General features: G+C 38.8%; 1 protein-coding gene across 3 annotated transcripts in view; it reads left to right on the top strand.

Moving 5' to 3' along the window:
- The window catches only part of LOC101330367 (phospholipid-transporting ATPase FetA-like), a 93,548-nt gene that overhangs the window by 40,969 nt on the left and 39,921 nt on the right, over positions 1–12,658 (top strand). The window contains exons 6-12 of one of the 3 annotated variants that reach the window (XM_019949043.3): positions 133–231; positions 1,850–1,911; positions 4,720–4,792; positions 5,150–5,220; positions 6,219–6,301; positions 7,036–7,194; positions 8,761–8,849. In XM_019949043.3, the coding sequence (XP_019804602.3) occupies positions 133–231; positions 1,850–1,911; positions 4,720–4,792; positions 5,150–5,220; positions 6,219–6,301; positions 7,036–7,194; positions 8,761–8,849 (636 nt within the window). The remainder of the gene's footprint in view (positions 1–132; positions 232–1,849; positions 1,912–4,719; positions 4,793–5,149; positions 5,221–6,218; positions 6,302–7,035; positions 7,195–8,760; positions 8,850–12,658) is intronic. The other 2 variants (XM_073806253.1, XM_033858231.1) reach the window with 2 other exon arrangements.

Here is a 12,658-nt window from a genome sequence, read left to right on the forward strand (position 1 = left end):
GGAAAGCAACTAGGATAGTTGAATTTATTATAAATCTAGGGAGGGGAAAATGGTGGTGGGGTGGGGATTGGGAGGGAATACACTGTCCTTTAAGTTTTTTGACCCAAGTTTCTCTCCCCGTCCGTCTTTCAGTTGATTCCCCAGATCTCCTCCTTGGCATGGTACACGACTGTGGTACCCCTGATGGTGGTGCTGTCCATAACAGCAGTGAAAGATGCCATCGACGACGTGGTGAAGTGGCTTCCTGGGCCTCTAGTCTCTCACTGTACCTAGTCAGGCTGTGGGGGGCAAGAAGGACTCCCCAGGACTACCTTTTGCTAGGAAGAAGCACTGAAAGGAAAGAGGTGTTTCCTTTCCCTATGTCCTTATCCATCCCAGAGGAATATGAAATTCCCTTAAGCCCAAGATTGGTGAGCCATACATGGCCAGAAAGGGGTAATGCAAGGCCTTTCTCTTTCTTCCTACTGCCACCTTTTTCCAGGTTTCCTTCCATCTCCTTTTTAATAACCCACCTCTTCCTTCAGTTAGCTCTCTCTGGGTTTGCTCTCATCCTTCTTTCTCCATTCACCCTTCTCCCATTTTTATATTCCCCTTCCCACCTCCCTCTGTCCCCCCTGCTTTCTCCTGCTCTTATCTCCCCTTTCCACATTGCTCTTCTCCTCTCCAGCTCTCCCTTATTTCCCTTTCCAACTTTCAGTTCTATCAGGTACACATAGCTAGCAACCCTCTGGTTTTAGAAAGATCATGACATAACAGAGGCTGACTCCTTTCCTGGCCTTGGAGGGAGAAACTGGCTTTCAGTGAGTGCTGCATGGCTTCCTCTTTGCTTCTTTGCAGCAGGTCCAGCAAGGAAGGGTGAGGGTGAGGAACCAGCACTACGCCTACTAGTGGGATTTGCGAAGTCCATCCTGTTGACCTGCTTGAAGCTTCCCTAAGAGAGTCCTTCTGATTTTGACAGGATAGATTTTTACACCAAAGTTTGAGAGCAGGGTGTTTCTCCAGCTCTTTAACTCTGTAACTCTTTAAAACCAGAATTAGCACATATAGTGGTTGAAATTTCAGTCACAACTCAGGTGTGCAAAAATATAACTTAATTTTCTGTAACTAAACTCAATGTAGCTCATAACCAGCACCTCACCATCTCAACCGTTTTTAATGAAAGCTGAAAAGTAAACTTGCCAATTCAGGATAACCCACCTAGTTACTTCTGGTTTAGAACTCAGTCTCTTTAGGATAAACCGACAAATTCAGGATTCTTTCTGCCCTCTTCCCAGTCCTACCCTTTTCGCAGGGAGTAATCTCAACTGGAAGGAGGGGATTTGTGTGAGTCGTAGCATCAGGACATACCCTTATTTGTCACCTTATTTGGTCTTTGAATGGACCTCTATTCCTCTTTCCTCACTGCGTCCATGGTAGAGGCTTCTTATGCTGACTGTGATTGTGGGTGAGGGTAGCTGTATGCTTGTGAATACTTAACTTCCCTGCACCTACCAAGGTGTATGAGATTCTAGTCCTACCCCTCATTTTGTATTCTCTCCTCTGTGGCTTTTGACGTAAGTTGTTTGTTCTCATTACCCCAGGCTTTGGCTCTTGATATTAAAGCCAAGATTTTGTCTCTTTCTTCTCTCTTGGTTCTTTTTCTGACCTCCATCCCCAGCTTCTCAGAGACAATCAGCTTCTTGGCCTGGTTTTTATGGTAGAAGGACTTGGGGTTGGGAGGGTGAAGGAGGGGGGGTGAGGGAGAATTACAAAAAAGGGGAACTACATTGAATAATACTTCAAAATATTAACCTTCTACATGCAGTTTGCTTTATATCTATTTCCTGAACTTTTTCTTGTATAATTTTAGAAAAGGCACCAAAACGACAATCAAGTCAACAGTCGTTCTGTTCTGCTGCTGATGGATGGCAGGTAAGTCCTAGGGAAGCCAGTTTAGGTTGGACCAACTCTGGGAGAGGATTGGCCTTGCTAAAACTTGATGTGCTGGGTGCTTTGCAAAAGTGATTCAGGACAGTGAAAAGAGCCTCAGGTTGGACATAAGAAGAATTTGTTTCTAGATCTAGTATGCCCTGAACTTCCTATGTGACCCCAGACCTCTCTGGGCCTCATATTTCTTATCTATAAAGTGAAGATAATATTCTCTACCTTAGAGGATGCTTATGAAAATGAAAACAAAATAATATATATTAAAGCAATTAATAAATTATGACATGGTATTAATGTGCAAGTGGTTATTACTAGTACAGTGGTCAGCATGGAGACACCTGTCTTTAGAACATCAATCGACTCTACATGGCTTATTGACCATTCTACTGTAACCTTTGGTTAGGGCATCTTTTTGTTAGCAATCTAAAGAAAATATTGGTGTTGACTCCATTGCTGTAGTGTTTGGTCATATCTATCTAAAGTATTGGGTCAATGTTTGTATTTTTTGTGGGTTCCTGCAAAATTTGAGCAATTTACCTTTGGCAGGGAGAGAGGGAGACAGGCATGATTTCTATATAAGGCAAAATGTGAAGATTATCATAAGAGGTACAAAAAATTATCATAGGAATTAATAAAAATGAGCAATCATAGCTGGCTAAAGGAATCAAGGAAGACTTTCTGGAAGAGGTGATATTTGTGCTGGGCCTTAAGGGATGGGAAAGAATTCAACAAATAGAGATTGTATGAAAGGAAAAGTGACCAGTGTTTGCAGAATCATGATTGCAAAGAAGTACAAATCTGAAAGAATTCAAGATTGAGGTCCAGTCTTTTTTCATGGTGACCTTACAGAATACCCAGGAGCTATATTTTAAAAACATATTTTTTAATTGCAGTATAGTTGATGTTCAACATTATACAAGTTACAGGTGTACAATACAGTGATTCACAATTTTTAAAGGTTATACTCCATTTATAGTTATTATAAAATATTGTCTATATTCCCCATGTTGTACAATATATCCTTGTAGCTTATTTTATACGTAATGGTTTGTACCTCTTAATCCCCTACCCCTATATTGCCTCTCCCCACTGGTAACCACTAGTTTGTTCTTTATCTGTGTGGTTGTTTCTTTTTTTTTATATTCACTAGTTTGTTGTATTTTTTAGGTTCCACATATAAGTGATATCATACAGTATTTGTCTTTCTCTGTCTGACTTATTTCACTTAGCATAATACCCTCCAAGTCCATCCTTGTTGCAAATGACAAAATTTAATTCTTTTTTATGGTTGAATAGTATTTCATTGTATATATACCAGCAGCTGTAGTTTTAATCATATGATTCTATTATGTGACATGCTTGGGCATCTAATTCTGTTATTTATTGTGTCTGCTGATTCTTACTCATGGTGGATTATTTCCCTAAGTGTTTTGGTCTGTTGAAGCCTCTCATAAGATACCACCCAAAAAGTCAGTTGTGATTAAAAAGAAAATTAAAAAAGAAAGGAAGGTAATAGAAATAGAAAGAAAAGATAAAACTGAGTGTATAAGAAATTTGCAAGGCTAGGGAGTTACCAAATGAATTTAGTCAAATGAACTTCCCAAGGAGCCTGAGCACTTGGATTTTATAAGATTATTAGAGAAGAATTTGTCATAGAGTGGTTTTAGAGTAGGAGTTCACAAGCAGGGCCCTAGTGGTTAGACTTTGTAAGCCAGTGCATGTTTGACTGATGTAACACTTGAGGTGAGTTGTCTATATTCCAAAAAGTGGCTTTCTTTTTCTAGAGCACATGAGTTTGAGCAAAGCTACTACTGAAAAAAATTTGTTTTTCAAGTTGTGATTTCTGTCATCTTAATTTCTCAGTAATTCTGGCTACAAGCACATCTTTAGTTAAAAGCCACATTTTTTAGCTATCAAGAGGAATGAGCCACATCTTCTATAAGTGTTCTCCCAGATATATTATTAATGAAAAATGCAAAGTACAGAAAATTATGTATCTATTATGTAATTTTTAAATGTTTATCTTGTATGGGATTATATGGATTGATATTTTCTCTAAAGAAATGCAAAAAATTACTCACAGTGGCTACCTTGGGGGAAGGAAAATTAAAATCTGGGGAGAGAAGAGACTTTACTTTTTCCTTTTACATACTTCTTTTTTTTTTTTTTTAATTTACTCTTGGCTGCATTGGGTCTTTGTTGCTGTGCACGGGCTTTCTCTACTTGCGGTGAGCGGGGGCTACTCTTCGTTGTGGTGTGTGGGCTTCTAATTGCGGTGGCTTCTCTTGTTGTGGAGCACGAGCTCTAGGCACGTGGGCTTCAGTAGTTGTGGCTCACGGGCTCTAGAGCGCAGGCTCAGTAGTTGTGGCACACGGGCTTAGTTGCTCCGCAGCATGTGGGATCTTCCCAGACCAGGGCTCGAACCTGTGTCCCCTGCATTGGCAGGCGGATTCTTAACCACTGCGCCAGCAGGGAAGCCCTTACATACTTCTTAATTATTTGAAATGTTTTTTTTTTACCATATGCATATATTGCTTTTATTTAAAGAAAAATTATGTGCATGTATGTCTACATATACCTTTATAGAGTTTTAGAAAACTCTTATAGTCTTAAGTCAAGAGAAGTGGGCCCCATTCTTGACTGTAGCAAGGAGTATCACAAACCCAGTTCGGTCCTCCTTTGAGCCTTGAGTTCATCTCAGCTTTTTTTTTTTTTCTTCTTGATTGTCAAAACAGGGCTGTGGGGAAATTCTCAGAGCAGGCATGCAGGCATTCAAGGCTCACTTTCTTGCAGGATAGTGACAGACAAATGGATGAATGTCCAAGTGGGAGATATAATAAAACTAGAAAATAATCAGGTTGTCACGGTGAGTACCTCTTTGGGCTGTGGCTTTTTCTCTTTTGGCTTGAATAGGAACCCTTTTAGCAACTTCTGTGACCACTCCTTTTGGTGACCTTCACCTTCCTCACTTTGCATCCAGAGATCAACATCTCCTGTGGTAAGAAGTTTGTTCTTGTCCATTTCTCACCATAGCTACAGGTAAAATATGACTAGTTTTTGGAGAGGGGGTGTGTGGTAGCAGTGATGGGTCCTAGACAAAGAAAGTAAACCAAATGTCTTTAATATTCTTAAGATGAACATCTGTTCCTGAGGTAATTGCTTTTGTTACACTGTAATGTTAAAAGTCTGCCTTCCTTATCTTCTCTGACTTTTCTGACCACAGGCTGATATACTATTACTCTCTAGCAGTGAGCCCTACAGTCTGACATATATAGAAACAGCAGAACTGGACGGGTGAGTGTTCCCTCCTGATAATCCATTAAGACGGTCGAGCCAGCTTAGAGTGATTTCTCACTGAGGGAGAACATGATGCAGAGAATGAAGTGCTAAAAGAGGCTAGAAATATCTAGATAAGATAGGAGGCCAGACTCTTGGGACCTCAAGTCTAAGGCTGAGCTCTTGACAGCAATAATTTAGCATCCACTGGTGCAGAATCTGGGCAAATAAACTCCATATTCTCCATCTCTAAACTGGAGACATTCTGTCTATCTATATTCAGTAATGCTGAGTGGTAGGAAAGACGTTAACAGAACTGTAAAATTTCAGAATATAGTTCCAAAGTTTCCAGGGGGGGAAATGAATATGGAGGTAATTATGTACTGATAAACCATGTTCTAGAAAGGATTTAACGTAGAAATTCATTAACGTGCAAAAGCTAAGATCTTTGGAGTATAGAGGCCATCTTCAGAGAGCTTGTCCTGTGGAGTTTTGTATCGATCTGCAGCCTTACAACTATTCCTCTTGGTGCCCACAAACTTTTTGAAATGTGGCTTCTTTTTTACTTCTGTCTCTGTGCATTCTTGTATCAGCAAATGGTTAAGTGGGATCCCTTCATGGATCCTGTAAATATTTATGAGATGAGGAATATGTTTACTTGGGGGTATATGCACTTTCTTACCAGGACCTGCTCCTTATTCTTGAAGGGAGCAGGTACCCCCTCCAGGTTGTCTTGTGATGTTTCTTCAGCTTTTCTAGAGCATCTGACCCGCAAGATCTCATAGGTTGGTTAAAGTAGTTGATATGTGTTTCAGGGAGAGAGGGGAATGAGTGGGCTAATACTCAGCTTCCCTGTAGAACCATCCCACCTCAAAACTTTTCTTGAGAGAGGATAACAGTGGGAGTGACTCTCACGGCTCAAGCCTATAGCCCAAGCTCTATTGGTAACAACTGTTTTCTAAAGTTGGAGAAATTGGACCTGTGCTGCTGTTATGTATGTGCATTCTTTACTCTAGTGAAACCAACTTGAAAGTGAAGCAAGCCATCTCAGTTACCAGTGAGATGGAAGATAACCTGAAGCTACTGTCTGCCTTTGATGGTGAGTTAGGAAATAGGTTTGCCAACCCAAATTTTTATTAGTAGATGTCTGGTTAAAGTGTGGTACATCCATATAGTGAATTCTATATAACTTATTAAAAACGATGTGCAAGTTGATATTTATTCACATGGAAAAATATTCACAACATATTAATAAGTGAAAAAAGATTGCAATACACTATGCATAGTATATGTAACACAAACCTGTTTTTGGAAACATATGTATGTGTATGAGTACATGTATAGAGAAAAACTTGGAAGGATGTACTACAGAAGTTTAATAGTGCTTATTTCGAGGCAGTGGGTGAATTTTACTTTCTCCTTTCTCCTTTTAATGTTGTATATGTATTTACAATGGGCATATTTTACTTTACTAATCATGAAAAAGTCAAATTATTTCCATTTTGAAACAACTACTAGGTTTGTTTTAAGTACTTTTAAAATTTCTTCAGATTCAGCTCATTTGATCTAGAAGTACTGATGGTGATAGGTTATCGTGTGGGTTGTTCTCTCTCTGGATGACCCATGTCACAGAATTACTCTTCTTTGATGCCCAGAACACTGTCTGCCTGGTGAGAAATGGGCAGCGGCTGAGAAAGGATAGGCAAAAGATGTGTGTATATTTTGAAAAGGGGATGTTCTTTCCTCTTCTCTGTTAAGCCTCCTCTGTCCTGTTAGGAAAGAATTAAGATTACAGAGTCAGGACTCTTATTCCTTCTTTTTTTTTTTTTTCAGGAGAAGTGAGGTGTGAGTCTCCCAATAACAGGTTGGACAGATTCACAGGAATACTGATTTATAAAGGAAAAAATTACGTCCTGGATCATGACAGGCTGATTCTCCGAGGCTGCATCATCAGGAATACAGATTGGTGCTATGGCTTGGTAATTTTTACTGGTACGTCTTCGTGGGGACCACAGACCCCCAGCCTACTGGGTTCCGTTAGTAGCCATGTTGTGGGCACTTAGTTTTCAGGATGCAGATATGGTGCTCAGATATGTACCAGAACACTATGGCTTTGAGACAGATAGAAAGGGAGGCAGGTAGATGGATAGATGGATGGATAATTTAAGAAAAAAACGACTTTTTTCCAAGCAATGAGCTGCCAGCATATCAGCCCTGCCTTTGTTAGAGGAAGGCTTTGTGTTCCAAGACCACAGAGCATTCATAAGTCTTTCTAAACATATCTGGACACAAGAGAAGGTATACACATAGAAGTACACATAGTATTAGCATATGAAAGGGGAACATGTGAAAGGGGAGAGTATACATGTGGATTACTCCCATAAGGAAAAAATAAACACGGCGGTCCTTATGTAGAATATAAAATACAATATGAAGTGTTCATGCCAGAGAAAAGGCACATGTGGCTCATTAGCAGTGGCCCATCTTGAGATGGCATTTAGAACCATAATCCCTTATACTTATTGAGGGATTTTCTTAAGTTATAAGGTAGTGCTGGAAAATGGAGGAAGATTCTGTGCCACCCTGTGCCCTTGGTGACAGTGGGCACTGATGACAACAACCACAGTAAGATAATAATTTCCAACTCTAGTCCCAGTGGCCATTAAAAGCTCTTTAGGGCTTCGCTGGTGGTGCAGTGGTTGAGAATCCGTCTGCCAGTGCAGGGGACACGGGTTTAAGCCCTGGTCCAGGAAGATCCCACATGCCGTGGAGCAACTGGCCCCGTGCGCCGCAACTACTGAGCCTGCGCTCTAGAGCCCATGAGGCACAACTACTGAGCCCGCGTGCCTAGAGCCCGTGCTCCGCAACAGGAGAAGCCCCTGCTCACCGCAACTAGAGAAAGCCTGTGCACAGCAACAGAGACCCAATGCAGCCAAAAATAAATAAATAAATAAAATAAAATAAAAAAAATGTTGGTTCCTATAGGAGCTCTTATAAAAAAAAAAAAAGCTCTTTATTTCTACTTACTATCTGCCTTGTCATGAAGAAATGCAGAGTCTCTGTCTCTCAGCTCCAGAGAAATCTCAGCTCCCAAGCTTCCACCTCAAGAGAAATCACTGCCATTGCCTTTTCCTTTCTCCATTTCTTAATTAGAAACTTTAAATAGAGCCTGGTCCAGCAATGGGTTTCCTCAAAAGAAGGTGAAGTTCTCCTTATCAGAAAATCCCTTTTCTAAGCTAAATAAACCAGATGGTGATGAGAGAGAAGCTTGTGGCTCCTATTCTGACTTATCAGTGAAAAACTAGACTAAGGTGCAGCAAAGAGAGGGAGGTGTCAAGCATTGATGCACTTTGCAGAAGTAGTTGGGATTATCCTTAGAAACAAATTTTCCATTCTTTGAGTTATTGGCACCAAGCATGAGCCTTTCTCCAGGACTTTATCCCCTAGCATTGGAAAGAGGTTTGATAAAATGATCATAAAGGTACATTTTAACCCAATTTCAATCCTGTTGAGAATATTCAGTGATTCTAAGAGGTGATGTCTCCCTGTTTCACTTAGGACCAGACACCAAATTAATGCAGAACAGTGGAAAGTCCACTTTTAAACGGACACACATAGACCATCTCATGAATGTCCTTGTGCTCTGGGTAAGTTAAAGACTTTTTTCTGTTTCTTTACAAATAAGCATACTTCCCTTCCTTCCACAGCAGTAGCTGGTATTTTCAAGTCAGAATTTAGTTGTTTGAAAACCTCAAGCAGTTTTAGGACCCCACATACTAATGTCTGAAGCAGAAAAGAACAGAACTCATTGACAAGGGAGTCTCAAGTTTATACCTCTGTTGTGGAGGACAGTCATAACTTGTTGAAGCTTTGATACTTCAATTAGTGGTACCAGAATAGATTATGGACCCTGCTTTAGAAATTAAGACACTTTTTTTTCATAGCCAATTTTACTCATGACCACTTTAATAAAACCTTACTTGGACTAATAGATCACCTTACTTAAACCAATGATTTTCAAACTCTATTTCCTTAGAGGAGTCTAAGGTCTGCTGCAGGGGGAATAGAGAAGATCAAGAGTTTTGTTCGGCCTCTTCATTCTGAAGTTTCTGGTTTAAAAAGAGCAGCTTCACATTTATCTGTCTGTAAGATCTCAGTTGGAAAATAAAGGATTCTGCTGCTAAGAAATGAAATTTGAAAAGCACTCAATATATACGATATAGCTTATATGTGGAGTCTTAAAAAAAGGGTACAAATGAACTTATTTACAAAACAGAGTCACAGATGTAGAAAACAAACTTAGGGTTACCGGGGGCAAGGGGAGGAGGGATAAATTGGGAGATTGGGATTGACATATACATGCTCCTATATATAAAATAGATAACTAATAAGGACCTACTGTATAGCACAGGGAACTCTACTCAATACTCTGTAATGGCCTATATGGGAAAAGAATCTAAAGAAGAGTGGATATATGTATATGTATAAATGATTCACTTTGCTGTATCCTGAAACTAACACAGCATTGTAAATCAACTATATTCCAATAAAAAATTTTTATAAGCACTCAATAGATAATAATCAGCTTTGAGAATAAAGTTTAAATTGAAGACTAATTAATTTATTTCCATGCTATTATATACGGGTGGCCTTTATTCTTGTTAGATATAGACAGATTAATTTCTTCACTTACACAGCTTCTCTGCATGACTGAGTGGTTCCAATGCTGCCTGTACTTGATTCCATTACTTTTTATATTTTATTTTTACTCTATTGCTTAGAAAATAAAAGTGCCCTTTTTCTGTACATTTCTCATTAATATCTGAATTACAAAGTGTGTGTTCTCTGTTATTTATTATGTTAAATGTTACAGTTCTTTTTCTATATCCTTTGGATTTAATAAATGGGATTTTAGAAAATTAGGAAGATTCATTCAACAATAGCCAGGACATGGAAGCAACCTAAGTGTCCATCAACAGATGAATGGATAAAGAAGATGTGGTACATATATACAATGGAATATTACTCAGCCACAAAAAGAAACAAAATTGAGTTATTTGTAGTGAGGTGGATGGACCTAGAGACTGTCATATAGAGTGAATTAAGTCAGAAAGAGAAAAACAAATACCGTATGCTAACACATATATATGGAATCTAAAAAAAAAAAAAAATGGTCAGAAGAACCTAGGGGCAAGACTGGAATAAAGATGCAGCAGACCTACTAGAGAATGGACTTGAGGATACGGGGAGGGGAAAGGGTAAGCTGGGACAAAGTGAGAGAGTGTCATGGACATATATACACTACCAAACATAAAATAGATAGCTAGTGGGAAGCAGCCGCATAGCAGAGGGAGATCAGCTCGGTGCTTTGTGACCGCCTAGAGGGGTGGGATAGGGAGGGTGGGAGGGAGGGAGATGCAAAAGGGAAGAGATATGGGGACATATGTATATGTATAACTGATTCACTTTGTTATAAAGCAGAAACTGACACACCATTGTAAAGCAATTATACTCCAATAAAGATGTTAAAAAAAAAAAAAGATTCATTCAGCTTTGAGACCAGAAACTGTACTTGACATCTGTAGAGGGATTTTAACTTTTTTGAATATTTTCACATTCACTAACTGAAGCTTCACAACACATGAACAATAAGCAAGTCAAGAAGTATTTTCCCCACTGACAAATATGCAAATTGAGACAAGTAAAGATAAATATCATAAATAAAGTCCCACAGAAAAATAATGGCAAAAACTCATCGTCATCAAATCATATTTTTTATTGAAACTGAGTTATTTGTAGTGAGGTGGATGGACCTAGAGACTGTCATATAGAGTGAAATAAGTCAGAAAGAGAAAAACAAATACCGTATGCTAACACATATATATGGAATCTAAAAAAAATGGTCAGAAGAACCTTTACAATGATGTGTTAATTACTGCTGTATAGCACAGTGATTCAGTTATGCATATATATACATTCTTTTTTGGTATTCTTTTCCATTATGGTTTATCACAGGATATTGAATATAGTTCCCTGTGCTATACAGTAGGACCTTGTTGTTTATCCATTCTATATAGAAAAGCTTACATCTGCTAACCCCAACCTCCCACTCCATCCCTCCCCCTTGGCAACCACCAGTCTGTTCTCTATGTCTGTGATTCTGTTTCTGTTTCATAGATAGGTTCATTTGTGCCATATTTTAGATTCCACATATAAGTGATATCTTATGATATTTGTCTTTCTCTTTGACTTACTTCACTTAGTATGATAATCTCTAGTTGCATCTATGTTGCTGCAAATGGCATTATTTCGTTCTTTTTATGGCTGAGTAGTATTCCGTTGTATATATGTACCACATCTTCTTTATCCATTCATCTGTTGATGGACGTTTAGGTTATTTCTATGTCTTGGCTATAGTGAATAGTGCTGCTATGAACATAGGGGTGCATGTATCTTTTTGAATTACAGTTTTGTCTGGATATATGCCCAGGAGTGGGATTGTTGGATCATATAGTAATTCTATTTTTAGTTTTCTGAGGGACCTCCATACTGTTTTCCACAGTGGCTGCACCAACTTACATTCCCACCAACAGTGCAGGAGGGTTCCCTTTCCTCCACACCCTTTCCAGCATTTGTTATTTGTAGACTTTTTGATAATGGCCATTCTGACCAGTGCGAGGTGATACCATATTGTAGTTTTGATTTGCATTTCTCTAATAATTAGCAATGTTGAGCATCTTTTCATGTGCCTCTTGGCCATCTGTATGTCTTCTTTGGAGAAATGTCTATTTAGGTCTTCTGCCCATTTTTGGATTGGGTTGTTTGTTTTTTTGTTGTTGAGTTGTATGAGCTGTTTGTATATTTTGGAGATTAAGCCCTTGTCAGTCATATCATTTGCAAATATTTTCTCCCATTCAGTAGGTTGTCTTTTCATTTTGTTTATGGTTTCCTTTGCTGTACAAAAGCTTATAAGTTTGATTAGATCCCATTTGTTTATTTTTGTTTTTATTTCAACTGCCTTGGAAGACTGACCTAAGAAAATATTGGTATGATTTATGTCAGAGAATGTTTTGCCTATGTTCTCTTCTAGGAGTTTTATGATGTCATGACTTATACTTAAGTCTTTAAGCCATTTTGAGTTTATTTTTGTGTATGGTGAGATCAAGTCATATTTATTGAGAATCTAGTATGTGCCTAGTATGTGCCAGGTGTTGTGAAGATCATAAGGTTTTATAAGTCCTGGGTCCAGCTCTCAAGTATATACGTTCACTTTTGGGAGATGGGGCATCAATATGTGCCAGATGCTTTACATACATAATTTTATTAATAATCACATCTATCCATCTAGGCATAACTTTTCAGAGTTAATGCTCTTTCTACTATACTTGCTATTTCCCTGGGGAGACAAAACTAAAACACATGACAAACCTGTTTAACATGGCAGATTGACCACATG

Source organism: Tursiops truncatus, chromosome 6 (assembly GCF_011762595.2).
Source record: "Tursiops truncatus isolate mTurTru1 chromosome 6, mTurTru1.mat.Y, whole genome shotgun sequence".
Classification (NCBI taxonomy): domain Eukaryota; kingdom Metazoa; phylum Chordata; class Mammalia; order Artiodactyla; family Delphinidae; genus Tursiops; species Tursiops truncatus.